The following is a 22,227-nucleotide window of genomic DNA, read 5'->3' on the forward strand; positions in this document are numbered from 1 at the left end:
TTGAAGCCAGAGAGCTACTCAGGGACCAGGCTAGGATGCAACCCCCAACCCTACCCCCCACCTGCCTACTGCTGAAATAACAGGATGGAAGAAGGCTACTCTTATGAGGCTTCAGGGACCTGAGTTCACCTCAAGGGTTCTGAATATGCCTTCTCCAATATTCTCTAAATGAGGCAGCGATGTCCATGTAAAGGAAAATGTGGTGATGAAGGGTCAGGTTTCCTAACTGCCAAGTTTAGTATGGAGTATAGTGCCTCTGCTGTAGTTTCACCCACAACGGCAGAGAATCAAGCCTGCATAGGCCAAAGAGCTTTCCACAACACAGGCATGGAGCAACCTGGCGTACTCAGAGGCTAGGTGCCCATGAGTATATGAATAATGTTGATGGTAACTTCTGAGAATCTTAGACTTATGACTCTAAACCCAAAAACCTCTCATTTCCACAAGGACCAGACCATTCTTGGAAGATAATCTCCCAACCTGTCTTGGATGTGGACAGGGTGGGTGTTGATCCACTAGGATCCAGGTGTCTCATGCTTACTTATCTGTTGGCTCCACAGTTGGACTCCAGTGATATGGGATTGCAGAGACCAGAGCCTAGCACCTGGCATTCCAAAGTCTTTCCTTTCTTAAATGTTACTTTGTGTGTGAGGTCATTTATCTACAGACTCAGCAGTCTCTCTTGTGCCAATCACTACAGAACAGCCCAGACACTACAGGCACTCTGTTATCTTTAGAGTGCTACTTGTCCCACAGGTGGGAAGCTCTCTTTCTGACCATGAGGGCAAAGTACAGTCTGGCTGCTACTACCTGATCCATGGGAGCTAGAGTTGTGCAGCAAGAGGACCAAGACAGCCAGGAAGACTGGCAATCAACCAGGGATGGGAGCTCTGGGCCCCTACAAATGCTGTGCATTATTAAACCCAGGATCCAGTCTCTACCAATACTACACTGAAAAACAAAGCCACCTTTAGGGACTGAAAAGGACTAAGTGGAAAACTGAAGAACTTCTTAAAGTAGTGTTGTAGTGTTAAGATTCTACTACAGGATTTATTCCTGGTGTCTTTTGCATAGCAACTTTCCTAGTTTAATAGAAATATAATTTGACTGAAGAAGTAATTCAACATTTTAAGAATGCATTCATTCCAGAAAATGCATGTCTCTTTATTTTGAAAGGCTAATCATGAAAAGGACTGCTAAATCTAAAATGCTGCTCCCAACACAATGCTGATGCTCATCTGGTTTTGGAGGAATTGCTCCCTGCTAACTCAGGGGATTGCTCACTTTTTCACTCAACTCACCACTCCTTTCAGCTAATGTCAGTGAATGACTGTCAGATGCATCAAGAGGAATGACTCTACTGTACTTCAGTTAACTCATCTGTAAGTAAGGCTTCATGAATCAGATCTGTCTCTGCACAACCTGGGCTATGCTGGATGTTCACACAGTGGTCCTGATTTCCACTTTCAAACTTATGTTGCTGGGAGCTCTGAGTATGAGCCCAGACACTCCCATAGGCTCTCTCACTTACAGCATCACATTGCCCTTTTACCTTCGTGGCCTTCAGCTTCCATTCATACTGATTCCGTTCATTTTCCAGCTCCTCTACTTTGATTTTGAGGTGTTTGAGCTCTTGCAGTAATTCCTGGAGGGGAGAGGAAGGAAGATAAAGTCATGCCTGCAGAGCATGAGCTAGGTCTCCAAACTTGGTTAAGCTCATGCAGAGAGGATGCAGTGGGGGGTGGAGAGGGGGGGGAGGGGGGACAGGCCATGGTAGCAACTGCAGCAGGCTCCCCCCTGCAGCTCCAGTACTTAAATGTGGTCTGCATTTGGGGGAAAGTTGTTTGGCTAATTAAAAGTGCAGGCCAGAGAGTTCCAGACATAAGAGAAAGGAAACTGTCCTATTATTTTTAGAATCTCTTCTGTCTGCCCCCTTTTCTGCCATCTGTGTCTTCCGTGGGGAATGCCTATATTATACACAGGTAAAGTAGGCCAGAAATGCAGGCATGAGTGGGAGAAACAGGGAGGCTTGTGAAGTAGAAACAACTGGGAGCATAGCTCCATATAAAAGGTAGAAGAACCCAGTGTGTCTGGGGGGGGAGGGGGTTAAGGGGGAGGATGAGGAGGAGAGAGGGTGATCTTAGAAAGCTTCACAGAAGAAGCAACAGCCAGTAGGATAGAAATGAAACACACCCAGACAACAAATGCTACTTCCAAATGTAGGCTCCAGTATGGGTACCCACTTCCAGAGGTGGAAGATAGTTTGAAGAAAGATAGGAGAAGACAGGCAGGAATAAGCAAAGATTGGAGGCAAATAGACAAGCTATAGGGCTGGAGCAGATGCGTAAAGTATTAGCAGATGTGTAAAGGCTTGGAGAATATGGAGACCATTGTTTGGATAGCATGAAATCAGTAAAGGTTGCTGAGTTTAAACAAATCTCCCTAGTTCATGCATCTAGTATGTAATGAAATTGGAACTGAAATTTCTTCTTACTCTAGGACTTCTGCTTTTAAATTACCCCAGTAAAGAAGAGCACTGCCAATGGGCAACTGGCCTGTTGACTAGTTCCTATCAGAAGAATTGCCATAAAGGTCATTATTTCCATAAGTTTTCTAACTGTCAAATTCAACAACAAACTTCTGACTTTAAATCTGCATGTGGATATTCTACAGGCATGTAAGGACTATCAGAACTCTAAATCCCCAACTCTCCCCAAAAGGTTATCTGTCTCCTACTAAATGGCATCTCCATCCATCTCATTGACTGGGCCAGAAAACGTGGTCCAAGCCATTCTTGGTATTTTCCTCCCTTCTCCCTACATTTGTGATTTATTTCCAAGACTTCTTATTTCTACCTACAAAGAAAAGTTCCTAGAATGCCTCTTTTCTCTCTGCTCTACTGCTGTAACCCCTCGGTAGCAATGAGGGTTGGTAACAGGACAGTTTCTTCATTGGTTTCTCCATTGTGGTCTTGAATCCACTGATTTTTCCCACAGGTTCATGGGAAAATCAGGATTCGAATACACATCTGATCTTGACATTCCCTTGCTTCTCAAACCTTATAAACTTTATCTATAACCAGGATATCCTGGCCTGCCCCAGCTCCTCATCTGCCCCTTGTGTGTTCCTTCTCTTTCTAGGCCTCCAGAGAATTTTTAATTCCTCTTCCCAGCTTGGGCCTTCACACACATGCACACATGCACTCACATGCGCATGTGCACATGCACACACGCACACACATGCACACACACACATGCACACACACACACACACACACACACACACACACACACATACTATTCCCTCTGAATGTAACTTTCCACAAGCATAACTCCTTGCCCATCCTTCAGGACCCAACCTATGTACTTATCATTTCCTTTTGCAATGTATCTCCTACCCAGTTTCCAACCAAATGTCTATTTGTATGGTTGCTAGTAGCTGAATCCCCACCTATTCTGTAAACTTCATGGGGTGTTTGTGAAACTCAGATTGTTGAGCAAGTCCTTCCACATGGTGGATAGGAATGATTTATGGATGAATACCTGACACTCCAGTCATTATTTAAGTGGCTTGGAGGTATTTGCGCTCTGGGACAATCTGCTGTGAATTCAAATTCACTTGATTTTTATGGAGTAATTTATTATGATTGCCTTATCATAGCTGAAGTGAGCATCTGTTAATATCTATAAGAAAAAATAGCCTTATAAACTAAGGCTACTGTGACCATGTCCAGCATCATTGGATGTGCAGTCTAGGTCATATGTTTGGACTTAAAGCAGATTCAGAATCCTTTTCTAGGAGGATTGTTGGCTCTCTCTGAGAGCCAGAATATGGGGGAGGGTCTTCTGTTTTGCTTGAATCTTCCCAGGGTATTTATTTTGTCCACAGAGGGCATCATGTCTGCTGAGGAAAAAACTGGAAATGTGTAGGATACTACTGCCTGAGGGCTGCCACCATGGGACACAATACAGTTCAGGCTCTTGTGACTTCTCTGGAACATGGCCCAGAGGTTGTGAAATCACCCTAATATGATTATGTGGGAGATTTTTCCCCCCTGGAAATACAAATGATGATGTAATTGTTCATAATAAATGGAAATTTGTTCTTTGTTTTGTCCCTGGGGATAAACCTCTTTGAACATAAAGTTGTAGGGACTCCTTCCCATGATGCTATTTGGAAAAAAGAAAGTCACATGAAATGAAGTCTGAGAGAAGAAGTTCTGAATCATCTGCCTCATATGCCTCAAAAGCCCAGGACTTTTCCTTTGTGTCTTTTTCATTTGTGTCCTTTGGCACAGATGTCCCAACACTCCGAGCATCTGACCTGCTTTGCTTCCAGCTATGGGAGAAATAATTGTCACTACCTGTCTGAAGGCTGACCCTATCTGCTCAGACCTTACTTACTGGGGTTCCCCAGAGTTCCCCCTCACATCTCTAGAGGCCTGAGTGAGTCCAAGCTGTGCTTCAAGGTAATACTAGATCCATGCTAAACCACATCACTCTGTTCCGGTTAGGAGAAACCCCAGCCCTCCACCAGTAAAATGGCCCCCACACACATGCTCTGATATACTTAAGTGTGGTTCCTACAGGTGACCCCTCCCCAGGGGCACAATCCTGGCTGCAGGGCTGGGGCTCGGCCACGCAGTCACCAGCCACCACCTCCTCCTTGGGGTGGTCCCTATTGAGTAACAGGCGGGCTTGAATCTGCCTGTGGATGTCCAGCTGCAGCCTACACATCTGCTCTTGCAGCTCACTGATCATATTCAGAACAGACTGTGGGAAGGAAGAGAAAGGAGAGAAAAGCACATGAGGTCAGTGAGCTCATAGACACAGAACTCCTTAGGAGAGTGGCACAGATGGAAGATGATGTGCAGAAGGTGAGCATGAGGGCTCCAAGGCTCCCTCTCTTCACAGAGACTGTAACACACAGCCTTTGGTATAAGGTCTGTCCCGTCCTTGGGCTTGTCTTATAGTTTTTACAACATTTCCCTCACTCCCACCCCAACAGCCCCTTTGTGCCATATTGGATGACCATTCCTGAGTGTCAACATCTGAAGTACACAGTCTTGATGATTCTTTCATCTGAGTAGGAAGAACATCAGAGGCCAGATGTTCAGTGGGGACCCACAGAATTAGATAGCACATTTCTCCATACATGTCTATGCTACCCATATTCTTGTCCACACCTCAGATGTGGTTAATAAGGTATATTTACCACACTTATACATGACAATGGCCATATCTCTAAACTCATTCAGGTGCCAGTTGGCCTAATTCAGCCTTTAACCTGTATTTTATGTCTTGTCACAAGACTATCCTAAGAAAGGTTTTTGAAACCTCACTGAAGTGTGGGTCTGTCCAGTGCCAGTGTGTCACAACAAGTTACATGATAAGCCATGACAATTAGTGCAGTCCACTTTAGCTTCTATTTTCCCATAACCCACTAGAAGATTGACCCCCCAAATTCAATAAATCAATAAATCAGAGTCCATCTAATTCTCTTTTTAAAAAAAATGCCATTTTGAAATCCAGAAGAGGACAGTTTGAAAGTTTCCAGTTTTCCAGCAAGTCACTTGATTTCCTGATTCCTTAAAATTCATTTGCTGCTAGCAAGCACTCTGGAGGACTGATATCCTAAGTTTTTGCACTTGCCAGAGGCAGTTAGAGAATTAAGTCAACACTTTTGACTCTCTAAAAACACTCTTTTTTTTTCTTCTTAAAACAAGGCTTTCTATTGTCTTTAGCAGGTCATTGGTTTGGGCTTTGCCCTTCCTGATACTGCTCATGCAGGTGCGTATTCATTCCCCTTAGTCAGAGTCCTTTATATCTTCTATACAGGCCCCTTACAAGGTTGGCTTCTGTTGTGGTACCTCTAAGCCTTCCCTTTTTTGATGGTCTTCTTTGTAAGATGGCACAGTCAGAACTAAATTGTTTTTAGCAGTTCGATAGTATTGAGTCTTTTCTTCTAGAATTCTTAGCCTTTTTATTTCTAAACTTTTTTAAAGTGCTGAGTTGTTTATGCCATTTTTTCCTTACTGAGTTTCATGAACTTTCAAATAACAATGCCCACTTGTTCTCCACACACCTACCCCCTTTACTTCCTAAGTCTGTGTCTCCCTTTGCTCTAAAATGAAAGCCAGCCTAGCAGTTTTCCCAGTTTTGTTTTCTAGCCTCTGAATAGACTGTAAGCAAATGAGAAAAACAAACAAACCTTTCAAATGCTTCAACTGAATTCAACTGGAGGTTTTTAGGTGCTATGCCGACAATGCCTCTCCCCTCCTTCCGTTGCTGCCCTTCATGTGTACTCACAATTTGAAGATGTGTATCCGGAATGCATCCATTTTCCTCCCTCTGCTCAGTGTGAGCATGTGGTGCCCGCCAACACTGCTCAGTTGCTCTCCTTGTTTTTTGCATTATGTATTCATTATATGTTCCTCCAGCTGGGTATTTAAATTTAACTTTCTAATGCTTTATCTCCAGGACTGGCCCATCTCCTCTCTTACCAGGTCTGTTTTTCTTTTACATGACAGACCCTTCAGTCATACTGCTGTACTCTTGGGTCCATATCAGGAAGTTCAGGAGACATTTATAAGGTGGTAATGGTAGTTCTATGTTGTAATCTCAGCTTATTTTGTTTATTAATTCTGCTCTGCCAACCATCAAAGTGCTTTTTTAGGGTTCTTTTCCATTTGAAATATTGAGTACCTCCCATAATCACAGTCTTTCCTACCCCTTCTGACCTGTTAAACTTGTTCACAATTATCTTTAGTTCTTTCTCTCTTCCTTCATGCTGAGTTTAATACTAGCCCAGCCCTCTTCTCCCCTACACTCTGGGTATGTAACCTCTATGCTCTGTAGAGGGCAATTTGGAAATATATCACAATTTTAAATGCATGTACCCTTGACTCATCTACTCCATATCAATCCTCATGCCTGTGTAAAGTTATTTACCATAGCATCATCTGTAATTAGTAGCAGTATCTTGGGGAAAATTTAAATGCCCATCAAAAGAGAACTGGTTAAATGCATTATGACATAGTCAGAAGAGTGGAAAATATATAGATGTAAATATGAACAAGGAAGTGTTTTGTTTTGTTTTTACTGTACTTGGTATGTTAAAAGCTCTGGCACTGGTACATTTTTTTTTTTTTAAAAGAAAAAGCCTATTTTATAAATTTGACAAAAATAAGAGAGAGAGAGAGAGAGAGAGAGAGAGAGAGAACATGAATTTGCCTGGCCATGCATAAGACAACTCTGAAAGGAAAATAAATAAATTGATGGCATTGATTCCTGACTGCTGGCTGAAGGTCAGGTATACAGGATACCTTTTGTTATAAATCCTTTTGTATTTTTGACATATTGAGCATATATATATATACATATATACATATATATGGAGTATATTGCAAATGCTAATGAAAAGACAAATTAAGAAAATGATAACAAAAATTATAAAGCTCTCCTCAGCCTGTCAGCTCATCTCTAAGCAAATAAAGCATTCTCAGCCTTCATTTTGTGGTCTAAAGACATCATTCTCATTCCAGTTCAGAAATCAGAATCCCTCTCTACAAAGATCCAGACCACAGGAGGAAATAAGTATGTTGCAAGATACTCCATGTTCTGCTAAGAAATCCCAAAGATTCTTTCCAGTTGTCTCCTTGTTCATATAAATCCCCGCTCCACTGAGATCACTCCACAACTGGCATGTCTTAGATCCTACTCCTCTTAAGCTTCTCTGGGAATTATTCTCAGAACCCACCTGGTTTCCCAACAAGACCCAGCTGCAGGCTCCCTGAAGCTCTAGTGCACAGGGAAGCCCTTCTCCAAGATCCTTCTGATCAATAGGCCTTTAAAATGTATTTGATCTAGATTCCTTTACTCTAGATCTTTCTTTCACATCCAATCATCCTAATTCTGCTGTGTCCTTCCCATGTCAATCATACTTCTGCAATCCTGCTTTTCAGGAGTAAGTCTAATTGATTTAATCTTGGGTACACTGCCATGATTCCAAACCATTGCAGAAGGATGACAGGAAAAGGTCAAGCAAACAGGAAGCCAGTGTTCACCACATCTCATAGGGACCACTGCCAACCAACTCCTGAGCAAGACTGGCTGCCAAGAAAGCCTACCTCCAAGTCCTCAGGTCTTACCGAAGGGCCTCCAGTAATCATGTCCACAACTCATGATAGGAACAGCACAATGGCTTAGGTCTAATTAGAATAGAGCAAAAGGAGCAACCTGTAGTGTTCTTATTAACAGTAGCCTCTTTTTGTCTTCGTTTAAACATAAGATAGAATTTAAGGATAAAATCTAAACTAGGCTGAAACTAGAATTCCCCAGAAGGCTCATGGATTAAAGGCTTTTTTTTTTTTTTTTTTTTTTTGCCAGTACATGATAGGATTTGGGGAGGTGATTGGACCGTGAGGACTGACTTCATCAATGGATTAAAGCATTGATAGATTCATAATTAGATAGGCTATTGAAAGATGATAGAAACTAGGAGGAGGGGTATGGTTGGCGTAAGCCTGTCCCTTGCACTAAAGCCCCTTCCAATCTCTTAGCTTCAGGTTTGAAAAGAGATAAGCAGCCCGCTCTGTCACGTGCTCTAGCTACTACAATGCTCTAGCTCACCACAGGTCCTTTGCAATGGAGCCAGCTGGTCACACACAGAAACCACTGAAACTGGGAGCCAAAGTAAATCTTTCCTCCTTTAAGGTGATTTGCTCAGGCATTTTATAATAGTGACAAAAAGGTCACTAAAATAGGAGGTGTATTTCAGATCTGGCTATCTAACAACCATCAGTCCTTGGGCTACATACATTCACTGGGGAAAAAAAAACACAAAATATACCCACTTTAGGAAGGGAAATAACATTCCATTCTTTTGCAGGCAATTACAACCTCAGGTGACCTGAGCTAGCAAAATGTCTCACTCAGAATAAACATTTCCATCATGTGACAACAGTGTGGTTTAAGGGTGCTCCAGAGAGCTAAAAAGAGTGGCAGAGGTCTTGGGCATATTAGCCAAAAGAATGCTCAATTACAAGAATGAAGAATTTATTTCAGGTCATGTGGCTGTTCACCGATTAGCACAGGTTTCAAAGCCTACCAAATTCCTCCACATGGAAACCTAATATTTGTACTAGCAACAGGGAAGGGCTGACAGCTGATAGGAGGGAGGTCAGAAGCTCAGGATCTATGTTACCTCATGCATGAGCTGCCTCTTGAAAAATAACAACACAGACATAAAAACAATCCTTCAGGAAAGAGGAGGGATAGAGGGAGAGAAGGGATGGGAGGAAGCAAGGGAGGTTAAGAAAGAAGAGGACCAGGGAAATGAAAGCAATTGTTCTAGGGGCCTACATCCAAGAAGCAGGAGCTCTCCTTCCTAATATAATCCTTGCAAAGGGACTGAGTTGTTGTGGCTCAGCACTAACTGCTTTCTTCCACAGACGGACTGTCACTCCCAAACACTACATGTGTGATCCCGAGAGTGTTGTGTGCAGGCACATGACTCAACTGACTGAAGGAGATGCCAACCTGGGGATTTTGTTGGATTCTTTGAGGAAGAGAATCTCTTTAAAAGCTGCCAGACCAGCAGGATATGTGTATACAACTACAGACAGCCGTCTTTATCACTGGCCTTCCTGAGAATAAGGACCAAGTGATATAGTAAGGCAGATGTTTAGTGATCCTGTGATACTTCCTGGGTCCAGTCATAATGGACACTAACTCTTGTTTATCAAGCTGTGACACAAAATTTTCTTTCCTTCCTGTTTTTGTTATATACGTGGTTTTGAGCTGAGTCTCTGCTACTGAGCCTTCTCCCAGAGCTTTGTGAACTCTGCCTCCAAAGACCTAATATGCTCACATGTAATCACATCTTAGAGCATTGGTAAAATGACTAAACCAGGAGAAAAGTCAATGGTTTGCCTTAGATTATTTAAGAAATGGTCTATTCAGTTTATACTTCACACAGACTGGTCTGTATGACCTGTCTGACCTTCACAGTGTGTTAATGACATATCTAAGTATACATTTCCATTTCTACTATGCTTAATAACACAACCAGGGAGTTACCCATAAGAGCCCGCTATTACACAGTAAGCTAAGGGCTGCATGCACAAGACCTCATTTACTCTTTGGAACAATGAAAAAGTAGCAAGTATCACTAGCCATGTCCAATAGAGGAAGAAACAGAGACTTGTGAGGTTAAATCATGTGGCCAGGAACACAAAAGCTAGTGAGTAGCTGAGCTCAGGTGAGCGCTGAAGATCTAATGGAACTGCACTATCATCAATGGAAGCTATCGCTCTCCCCCCAAGGGAAAGGCCTTCCTTTCAGCAACACTATTTTCTACTAAGAAGTGCATTTGCAAGAGCAATAGAAGGAATGTGCCCCCATGTAAGAACTGGCCACTAGTATTTCTCTAGCAAACCGAAATATGACAGGTATCTATGCAAATAATCCTGGCACTTATCCGAAAGGAACAATATTCATATTTTGAATTTTGAAATGCCTAAACAGGGGGAGATGAAGATAAACTAAATATCCACAAAATGCAGAACACTATGAGAAGTGCTTAATTCTTAAAAGTTTTATTTGGTCCCTACCATTCTACCCATTTTAAAGATTAAAAAAATGAAATTCACAGAGAATAAGTAACAAATTTGTCCAAGTTTAGAGTGTTAGTGAGCAGAACGGTCAGTAAGTGAGTAGAGGTGTTTCTAAACCTACAACTTATCTTTCACATCTCACCATTCCAGATACTTCAAGGTCAAAACACCCTGCTTGCTCTCAAGTAAAGGAGCTCTAAGCCTAAATTCTCTAAGTACCTATAGAAAATGGAACAAAATCAAGAAAACATTCTTTTGGAAAGGGCATGTGCATGGGCTCACCTGCATGAGCCATCAGGAGCAAAACAACACTGAATCTCCATTGTTATTGTGTTAAATGTACCATGTGATTTTATTTTTGGTTGTTGTTGTTTCCTTTATATGTTCTTTCCCCTATGGCATATCCCTTGTTGTCACTGTATTTGATTTTGGTACCCTGCATCTTGTATATACATATGTCTAATCTGGGGAGGAGAAGGGGAATAATAAAACACTGAAACAAGGACACAAGATGACCCATTGCAACAAGAATACCCACAGGACAGTATATTGGAAACGATCTTTACAACTTCAGGCAGCGAGGGGGAGAGGAGTAGGAGTATGGGAGGTGGGGGGGAAGGGACAGTGGAACAACAACAAGGAAAGGAAGGGGTACAATGATCGACAAGTAATGTACTCATGTAACTGTAATCCCTCTGTACAACACCTTAACAATAAAATAATTTAAAAAAAGATTCCACCTCTTCAAAAGAATACACGTCAAAAATGTCTCTAGTGAGGTACCAATGACTCATGTCTATAAGCCTAGCTATATATGAGGCTGAGATCTGAGGATCACAGTTTAGAGCCAACCTGGGCAGCCAAGTCCTTGTGACATTTCTCTCCCATTAACCAGCAAAAAGTTAGAAATGGGAGCATGATTCAAATGGTAGAGCCCTACCCCTAAGCAAGCAAAACAGCTGAGTTAGATGAGGCCGTGAGTTCAAGCCCCAGTACCAGTGTGTGCCCTCACCACAAAGTACACACACACACACACACACACACACACACACACACACACACACACACACACACCTCCAGATTACTTGGATAAAGTGATAGCCTACTGGAAGGCTGATACTACCCAGTGCATTGAATTCTCACAGAAGATCTGTGTCCTCCACGTTTGTTTGAAACTTTCCTTATTTCTGCTTCCCTTTTCCATCCTTGTCAGCACTTTGAGAAAAAAATAAAGCCTTAGAGCCAAAACTGGGTGGTTTGAACATTGCAGCCACAGCAAAACCTGATAACTTGGTATTAGCCGATCATTGTGTCTCCAGTGCATAAGTATTTCTGGCACCTAGCGGCTGCCAGGATTAGGGCTGACCAGATGGCCTGGGTCCATACTAGGACAGCTTTGTCCCATAGGTTTGAGCTTACAGTAGTGAAGGTTTTCCCACCCACCAGAGTTTGTGTACCACATTTACCTCTGCTTTTCTCTGCTTTTCCTCTTGCTCTCTTTGCTCCTTCTCCATGCCAACTAACTTCAGCTTCAACTCAGATACTTCAGTCATTAGATCAAGCTTCTGGGTCTCAAGAGATGTACGACTTAGCAGCTCCTATAAGAGAAACAGATCTTAAAAACCATAAACCACCATGGCAACAAGGACAGCTACAGCATCATATATAGCACAGAAGCCATTATCTGAGTTGTGTTCTGCACAGCAAAGAATGTATGAAGAATGCTGCAAAAGAGCCACACATCTGTCACGGATGGGCCTGAACTGACTCTGGATCACTCAGAGATAGCACAGTTGTTGATAGCCACTCTGCATTGAAAGACAAACTACATATCTCAAAAAACACCTTCCCTCATAAGATAATTGTTTACTATTTCCAAACTGATGAAATGAATGAATATCCTCAAAGAACCAACATTCTCCAGCTCTACTTTTAAGGCAGAGCATCAAGTTCTCTCTACCAGAACACACACAAAATAGCTTAGGTTAACACATCCAGGGTACAATTAATGCTCAGTCCACATATCTCAATGTAAGACTGCATTACAATGGACCCAGATGGAAGTCAGGATGTAAAGTGGATGTTCAATGAGTAGTATTTGGATGGTAATATAGGAATGTTATTAGTGTGTTAGATGGATATTTTCAGATCTTTACCAGAATTATAATTTGGCCACTGTGAGTTATACACAAGAATATTATTCCTTCCTGATTGTGAGGGGAGATCAGGCAGGTTATTATTAGTAATCTATAATCTCTCTAACAGTGACTGACTTCAATCAGAGATCTCAGACCCTTGATACCAAACCTGATATAAATATACATGCTTACTAAACATTTGTATTTGGAATATAAGAATGATACAGAGAAGACACTTGTGGAGGGGTACTAGGTAGTAGGAAAGATCTACATAACCAGAAGGGCTTCTCAAAATTTAGGGCGATGCATTTTTCCATTTGCCAAGAGTGATGATTCTCTGATGGCCAAAATCTAGGCAAAAGGTAGACTTTGGCTACCCAGGTCCTAACACAGAATGCACATGACAAATAGAGAGTAACAGACCAAAAATGCAGATGGAAAAGACACAATATACTGATATGGTCTGAATATTTTGTATCTTCCTGGGTTATGCAACCTGTGCATATGAATGTTGAACTCTACATTCCAACCCAATAGCTCTGATTTCAGAGATTTAGAACTGTCCTCAGATCATAAATCAAACCACACAGGCCAGAGAGTTTTACTGCCAGTTCTTGGAAAAGTTGGTGATAAACTATCAATCTGAGGGTGATGGCTATCTTCAAGTACATCAACTCAGCATAATGAGCTCCCTGACCCCTGGGCCAAGGCATCCAGTCCCTTCTGGTCCAGCCAGATTTGAAGTTGGCTGACAAGGCAAGGGCAGCATGATAGGGCACCAGAACTGCAGGCTCCTTGGCCACAAGGAGTCAGACAAATAAGTGTGTACAATGGAACAGAGAACTTGAATTTGTTGGTTGCCTCTGCTGATCTAGACACTGGTGGATGCCTTTCTATACATTTTCCTAATAAACCCTCCCAGGGATTAGCATCCAAGTTCTACAGATGAGTAAACAGGTCCTGAGAGGGTAAGGAAATCTTCTGGTCAATGATACACACTAATCATGAGTAGAGTTAGTTTCCAGATCAAGGCAGCTTTGGCTCCAGAACTCATTTCTGTCTAATGTATCACAATGTTTCCTAAGCACAGAAAAAAAAAATGTTGATTTTTTTTTTTTTTTTTTGGTCAGTCATAGGGCTTGAACTCTGGGTGTAGGCACTGTCCCTGGGCTCTTCAGCTCAAGGGGAGTGCTCTATTGCTTGAACCACAGCACCACTTCCGGTTTTCTAGTGGCTTATTGGAGATAAGAGTCTCATGGACTTTCCTGCCCAGGCTGGCTTTGAACTGTGATCCTCAGATCTCAGCCCCCTGAGTAGCTAGGATTACAGGCATGAGCCATCAGCGCCTGGCCATTCAAGAATTCATTTTTTTTCTTATGTGGTACTGAGGAATTGAACCCAGGGCCTCATGCGTGCAAGGTAAGCGCTCTACCACTGAGCCACCTTCCCAGCTCCCCGTTCAAGAATTTTTAAAGAAACAGAAAAAAGTATTGAAAAAAGGCAATCAACAAATATTCACAGTAATCCCAGGAAATGTCTACTGAGGTTTCACTGAGCACCTGTTATTCTTTATTTACTAGGGGTACTGATGCTAATGCTATGCAGGCCACAAGGTTCTGAAGCTGTTCTTCTATAGGTGTAGAGACATAGAAACGATGACTTCTCTTGATGCCAAGTATCTGGATTTTTTAAGATGCAATCTTCCTCCCCTTCCATAACACCTGTTCTCTTCTGCTCTTGTCATCTTCCCCCCCCTCCCATATCATTCTCTATATGTCTCTTTCCTTCATCTACTTGCCTGGTTCCAACAATGATTTAAAGAAGTTTTCAAACAAGTATTTCCAGTTAAAAATGAATAATAAAAGTTAAAGCTGTTAGAAAAAAAGAAGTTGAAGCTAGAGTTACAAATGATAGAAAACTGTGGAATGTATGTGTATGTGAGCTTCCTACATGCCAGTACAAAGAAGAAAAGGAGTAATTACATAAATCAGGGTCCATAAGAACAATTACTTCAAAGTAAAATCTATAAGAAAAAAAAATCTATAAGACCTCTTTGTTTTTAAACACTTACCAGAGGCCAACACCTAGTGACATGACAGTTGGAAACAAAAGCACTGTTGGTTACTTAAGTATGATACAGTTTTGACTATTTCTTAATATTCAAGATATTTCACTGGTGGAATTCAAAGAAGTCTCTGAATATCTCTCTCTTGAAAGCTACATCAACTACTTTACATCCATTCTTGCCAAAATTCCTCAGCTGTTTTATCAGGTTGTACCTGGTCACACCAATGTTCCAACCAAAGAAGGGAATATTGTAATTGGTTTCAATAGTCATCCAGTCGTGTTAGTGTTTGAATTGGTCACACTAACAGTCCAAGTGGACATTACAGTTGGATGTACAAAAATTTTGTTTAAAAACCTGAGATTTCTTCAATTATTATAGTTTTCTAATAACATTTTTACCTGCTCTCCCCTATCTATTAGATTCATTTTTACCTTTTACAATATTCCTCCCTTGTTCTGTTCCACAGTTTCAGTCTGTGAACTCAATAAATTTGTCACTCTTCAACAGGCTTATCCCAATCCCGTTCTATTTCCCCATCCCACCACTCAGCAAGACCACTGAATATTATTACACACTAGAATCATTAATATGCATGACTTGCTAGGAATTAACTACCCTATATCCTCAGTTGCTCCATCTACTTCCAAGCAGTGTCTTGGACTGTGAACAGTCAGGCTCTTCCCAATCATCTCAAATAGAGAACACTCTGCTCCTATAAACCCGGCTTACAGAACAAAGCGTGGACTTCAGCACTTTTTGTCTCCATCAATCATCCACATTTGCCTGGTCATGAGGCAGCATCCCCAAATACCTAGAACTAAGACAGTCGCCCGCTTTCTTTTTGTTTTCAGAGCAACAGCTAGTCTACCTACTTTAGGCGCTGGGCTTCTCCTCAGGAGCTTCCACATTGTTCTTAGTGACTTTTCTGTTCAGCATCCACTCATTGACCTGCTCAACTTCACATTGAACTCAGCTCCCAGGGTTTTGCTTCAGCTTCTCAGCCACAACTTGGTCTTGGTCTTTATCCAGAGAGTGCTCTGCTTCTAAAGCTTCAACCCTGAAATTCTCTACTCTGACAACACTCTTTTGACCTTTCAACTGTCCCACTTGCTCACTCAACCTCTAATTTCTACTGTGGCCACTAGTTACTCAATAACTCCCTGTTTTCCTGGTTTATCAACTCCCTTAAGCAGTAGTTGTCTCCTTGTCCACTGTATACCTGAAGGTTAGTCATTTCAATTGTAGTAATACCTACATTGAAAAACAGTCCTCTGCCCAATGCCCCTTACCCCAGATCTGATGGGAATCTGTTTATCAGAGCCTATTTCAATCAAATCTTACAGTCTTTGGTTTATATCTTTATTCCACATGTCCTGAAAATTGCTAAGGAACATCATTTCAACACCAATTCACACTGTTTAATTATAGCTTATCTCTCAACGCAGCCTAGCAGAATTTGTATCCTTCTCTCGCTGATTCCTTCCAGAGATTGCTCTGAACCTTTACTCTTCTCAACCTTTAAACCTTATGATGTCCTTTCTTCTTTTCAAATAACCTATCTTAGCACTTAATGAAAAGATTTTTTTTAAACCTGCAAATGATTCACTGCCTTTAAGTTGTACTTCTAAATTTCCTAGAATCATCTCATTCATATCTCAATCCCTGTCTTAGGGAAAGCCAATACAGGGCTCCTTTCCAGGCTTTAGTACCACAATAACAGACTGTTGTCTTCTCTGACAGGTACTCTGACTTTTAAGAATTATTTCCAGATTATACACAATGTTTCCAGATTACACATGAGAAGCATACACAGAATTCCTTCCTCAACTTCCCCGTCTGACTGACCTTCCTGCCTCTGGCCATTCCCATCTCTATATGCTTCAGAGATTCTCGCACATCTGGATGAATCATGGGTTACCTCCACTAGGTAGCCAGTAGTCTTTGGCTTTGCTCCTGATTTCTGGTTCTGATTCTCCTTCCAACTGGTAACTCAGAAGGACTCCCATTTACATAGCTCTAGCCTCTCTCTCACTTCTGCCCTCTTTAAAGAGGTTCCCACCAAGCTCTGTGCAAGTCTAGGGTAGGGCCATCAATCATCCGCTCTGACAGGCATTTAATCTCTCCCTTACCATCAGCTCCCATTCCTCAGGCTATAAACAAGATCAAATTTCTGGCATTCTAAAGAAACTCTCTTGACCTTGAATGAGCTTCCAGTTACCACTTTCAGCCCCCCCAAATCTTTCCTCTCTCTCTCTCTCTCTGTGTCTCTCTCTCTCTCTTCTCAATCAGTGAATGTGTGTTTTTGTAACCTAGCTCCTGCCCTTCACCTATATAGGGCAGGGCACAGAAATAGTTTCACTTCCTGGATCCACTGTCCAAACTTTAGATGCAACTTATACTTCTCCACTTTTACCAATTCTACTTCATTAATCAAGTGAAAACTACTCTTTGCCATTCCATCTTTCCTGTGCTAGGTTTTCCTGATCTCCTGCCTTGCTATCATCTTTGCTGGCAGTTTTTCTTCTGCAAAACATTCTTGGATCCCTAGCTCTCATTGCCAAGGCTTGAATCATTTCTAGAGGCAGTTTACTTGTCTAAGTAGCAACATCTTTGCTTGGCAAGGCTTGCCTTTCTCAGACATCCTGACCTTTAGGGTAGGAACCTAAAGGTCTTTCTCAGAGAGAACCTGAGTATCTGGAGTCCTGGAGCTCACATGATGGGAAGAGGAGGTAGCAGGCTGAGGATAAGGAGCAATGTTTCATAAGCAGAATTCTGTTTCTTCTTCTTATTGTTTCAAGATTGCTTGTATTTTAAAGGACAGAGGACAAGAATAGATAGGAAGGGACATGGAGGGCTTGGCCTCAGAACCAAGAAACTGGACCAAGAAACTGCATATTTAAGCTTTAGATAAAAAAAAAAAAAACAACAGTGGATGGAATTATCATTCTCCCCTTTCATTTCTCCACTATCACTAACCTCTTCCAAAAGACAGACAAATGGTCTTTCTTAGAGATGAAAGAAAAGTTTACATCTCAGAGAAACCCACCATTTCCTTTTTCCAAAGCTCAGGTTCTGACTGGAGCTGATAAAAAAGAATTTGCCTTTCAATCTACTCTCGTCTTAAAGGGGGCACATCTTGAAGCAATTACCTCCATTTTAAAGTGTGGAACATGACCCAGGGAGTTACTGGCCAATAACAGAGAAGTGCAGCCAGCCTGGCAATCTGAAACCAGAATGAAAGAATGGGCTATGGAAAGACATGAAAGGAAAAATATGTCCCTTTGCCCTTTGAAGTAAAGGACTGGGTCTTGCTGGGAAGCCAGGCCTGTGAGTAACACTCTGCAGAGAATGGTGTTTACAATCAACTTGAGTTTTATTCCAGACTCAGTCCCCACTAACTGAAGGGATTCATCTCTCTGAACCTTGACCTTTATCTATAAAGAATAATAGTAACGTATTAGTTGAGTCTTACTGTAGTCTAATGACCCCAACACTAAATAAGTTAAATTAGTTATTTGTTCCTCATCAAGCTTCCAGAAGGAGATTTAGGGAATATTTAGAAATGCCTATTTTCTTCACTTATGACTGAAGTGTCTCACCTCAGATAGATGTGTGCACCTGACAAATCACAAGCATTCTTCTGCATAATGTTTTCTTTGAGATGAAATTACCTCCTTTATCAGTCAGGTAACAGGCCTATTTCCTAGGTCCGATAACTCTCTGCTCAGTGTCTTGACTTATATTGGCTACTGTGTAATAGTGTGTTTTAACAAAACTTGTTAATCATTTCACAACTCTAGAAGGTAATAGTTAGTCAACATAGAGTCCTTATTGTCATTGCGGTTCTCTATAAGAAACACAGGTTCATTGACCTTTCCAGAGAAATGGCCAGTTGTTGCTCTATAGAAATTCATATCCACTCACTCTCAACCTCCTACAAGTCCCACTTCCCACATCATACCTGAAAGGTATCCAGAACAACGATGCTGCCTAAACCCTGGAGCTCTAGATCAGATGGGAACTTGAAACACAAGCTACTATTATCCAAGGAGTTTCACAGTAGAGTAGTGTCCTCCCAAAGAAAGGGAGGCTTGTGGCCTATCTTCCTCTCCAACATCACCTTGTCCTGCCTTCCTTTACATTGAATATCCTTTCTGTTCTTGGGGTTGACCCTCTCTCTAATTGGCCAGTCTCTGTAAATGCTCTCTCTGGCACCAGCTGTATAAAACCTCTGATCATTTGTAAGCCCTGGTGCCTTCCCTGAGAGGATCACCTCTATGGAAAGAGGCAAGTGATTAGAAGTAGGGGGCTCATTGCAAAGGAACTAGCTTCACTACAGACAGCTCAAGCCAGCAGCTTTAGAAATACACCAACAGACCCAGAGGAATCTTTCCCTGTGAAGCAGAGATTTTGCTATCAGGGTGGTGTGAGCCATCATGAGGAGGTCTCTGGTCCATGCCTATACCTAAAATACAACTCTGAGCCCTAGGCTCTGATGTCCCCAGCATGCAGCTGGACAATGCCCATACCAGCTTAAGGACCAGAGAGGAATGACAGTCATTGCATTTTGAGCTCTACTATCTTGGATCAATGAAAACAAACTCAGGCTATCTACCTGTTACAAATCCATTTGTAGATTTCTTGAGAAATGTCTATTTATTTGTTTAATGGTGGTACTGGGCTTTGAGCTTCTTACTTATTATGTAGATACTCTACCCTTGAAGCATGTCCCCAGCCCTTTTTGCTTTCATTATTATTATTTTGGATAGGTGCTTATGTTTTCGCTAAGGCCAGTTGGGGCTGTAATCCCCTTACTCCTTCCACACAGCTAGTGTGCCCTACCATGCCCAGCTATTGTTGAGATAGAGTCTGGCTAAGTTTTTGCCTGGGCTGGCCTCAAATCACAATAGTCCTAGTTTCAGCCTCCTGAATAGCTTGCAACTATAGGCATGAACCACTGCACCTGTCCCCAGAAATATCTTTTCCTAAATGGGAATGTTTCCTAGGTAACCAGGCAGGCACCATGAGTCTGAGATCAAAACTCTGAGAAGATATTTCTACATATAGGCTTGAGAGATACTCATTGTTCCCTGCTTCTCCTCTTGCATTTGGCAGAGGGATGCCAATGAGAACTAATTATCTTTAAAAGCATTTACAAATCTATGTGCTACTCCTGTGGACCTGCACCTATGCGGATATGTTTGATTCTGGTTTTCCTGTCTAACATCAAGAGAGGTCTTCATGTTTTGTCCTACAGTCTGGATGAGTTAATGTACAGATAAACCACATGGAAGTTGAGAGAGCAGCACTAAACAGGTTCTGGGCTAGACTAGGCTGAAGGATGTCTGGTTCATGAGTTGGATAAAAGACTAACTCCTTCCTCTCAACTTCCTGGAGGGAGGCTAACATTGGTCAGGAGAACATCTGTGAGGAGAGATAGCTCAGTGGGTATTTCAGAGCCTAATGAAAAGACTGGACTGTGCCCAGCATGTCTGGGGTTAAGTCGCACATCTGGTTAAGTCCCACAGGCTATTCCATTCAGTGGAAGGGGTAAGGTATAAAGTCGAGATTGCAGGGGGAGGTTTGTGAGGTTTGACTCACAGATGAATCTTCTGTAATTTATACAGTATTTTTTGAAATTGCATTAACTGTCAATTTTTTAAAATAGTTTTAAATCTTATATTGTGGATTTCTTCTGGAAAAGAGGACTATCTAGCATTACTGGGTCCACACAGGTAGTTACTTAAGAGTTGAGTAACAGCTGGTGCCTTTAGGTAGGATGCATGTGGTGTGCAGGGTTATCAGGATCAATCAGCAAAACAAGGGGAAGCACTGCATCTACAGGTAGACAGAAGGGCCTGCTGGAGACAGGGAAAGGATCTCATTCATAGCAATAGACCAAGCTTGACTCAGGGTAAGAATGGTCTCTGAAACTGACAGAAAGGGGCAATTGTTTGTGTCCATTCTCTGCTTCTTGGCCATGAGTCACATCACCAGCAGAAGCCAAGAGCCCTCCAGCCTAGAATACCTCAGCCAGTTTGGGCAAGTCTCTGCCTGCCCCCAGTTCAGAGGACTCATTCATTCTCCAAGCTATGGATATCAATTGATCAGCACTACATGTAAAAATCAAGTGGGAAAGAAATAGCATGTTCACTGAATGTGAACTGGGAACTCAAATATGTGTGTGTGTGTGTGTGTGTGTGTGTGTGTGTGTGTGTGTGCATGAATGACACAGGCAACGCCTGAGTGAAAGGGGAAACTCAAATATGCCCAATAACTTTAACTTGCAATTTTCAAGAAATTTTACCCTTGGGGAAAGATTGATAGAAAACAGTGAAAGCTTATGGATGCAAAAGATAATTTTCAGTTTCAAGAAGGTTCAGGTTCAAGAAAAAAAAAACTGCAACTTGTAAATAATGAGCTTCCATACTTCAAAATACATCAGGTCACCACACCACCTCTATGGAATTACCCAAACCATGCCTGATGTTTCACAGCACACAGAAATTAGATTTAGAATAACGGGGATGTATAGGATCAAGAGTCTAAAACTGCTGTCAATGGGATCATGAATACTGCTAGCCTGTTCTGGGTGGTGCTGAGTACCTTCTTCAGACTCCTCATCATGGAGACTCTGACTACAAAGCAGAAACACTGCCATAGAGAAATGTAGAGCAGTCTGAAAGAGGAGGCAAAGCCAGCTGGTAGGCAAAGAATGCAGGCATTACAATGCAGCCATTCTTAGACACCAGCTTCCTGAAACATAAGCCTTCTGATATTTTTTATATTCAAACTTTTGTGGTCTCTTTTTGGATTTGCAACACTCTATATTCCTCTTCTTTTTCCTTCCCATACCAAAGCCACACCTTATGCAGGTGTGGCTAGAAAATATAGTCTAATGGATCATTTTATCCTACTCTGTGAAAACACTTTCCTGCTATTTGAGGGATTTTCCTCCCCATCAGATTGATTTTTCCCTCCCTGGGTCTTCCAAAGAAAGATTCAAAGACACCTATTGCTGCTTGTAATTTTCACAGAATTAAAGCAAGAGAAATGACATACAATCTAAATAGAAAAATCAAACAGAGTCATGAATTGGATATGAATCAGTAAAATAAAGATCAAAAACAAGCAACAGTCTCTGAGCTATTATAACAAATTTTTATGAAGGCATATGCATAAGAATGCTGACTTGCTTTTTAAGTTCTTCAAATGCACTCAGCTCCCTCCTACCCCCTCTCCCCCAGAAAACCTTTAAAAAAAGAACTAAGCCTTTTAAGACAAAGGTAAAATACTAAGCCTATATTCAATACTATATTGCCAAGAAATATTTGAACTGTAGGCTGATCACAGTTTAAAGAAAAAGTTGGAGTGTTGAGAAAAAAGATTATAAAGTCATCTAATTG

General features: G+C 41.7%; 1 protein-coding gene across 5 annotated transcripts in view; it reads right to left on the bottom strand.

Moving 5' to 3' along the window:
- Positions 1–22,227, bottom strand: part of Ppfibp2 (PPFIA binding protein 2) — a 137,543-nt gene that overhangs the window by 29,348 nt on the left and 85,968 nt on the right. For 3 of the 5 annotated variants that reach the window (XM_042691364.1, XM_042691365.1, XM_042691366.1), the window contains 2 exons: positions 12,082–12,213; positions 1,553–1,645 (listed from right to left, as the gene is read on the bottom strand). In XM_042691364.1, coding sequence (XP_042547298.1) covers positions 1,553–1,645; positions 12,082–12,213 — 225 coding nt within the window. Of the gene's footprint in view, positions 1–1,552; positions 1,646–12,081; positions 12,214–15,693; positions 15,857–22,227 lie in introns of those variants that run through there. The other 2 variants (XM_042691367.1, XM_042691368.1) reach the window with 2 other exon arrangements.

Source organism: Dipodomys spectabilis, unplaced genomic scaffold, assembly GCF_019054845.1.
Source record: "Dipodomys spectabilis isolate Male_0828 unplaced genomic scaffold, ASM1905484v1 ptg000145l, whole genome shotgun sequence".
Classification (NCBI taxonomy): Eukaryota; Metazoa; Chordata; class Mammalia; order Rodentia; family Heteromyidae; genus Dipodomys; species Dipodomys spectabilis.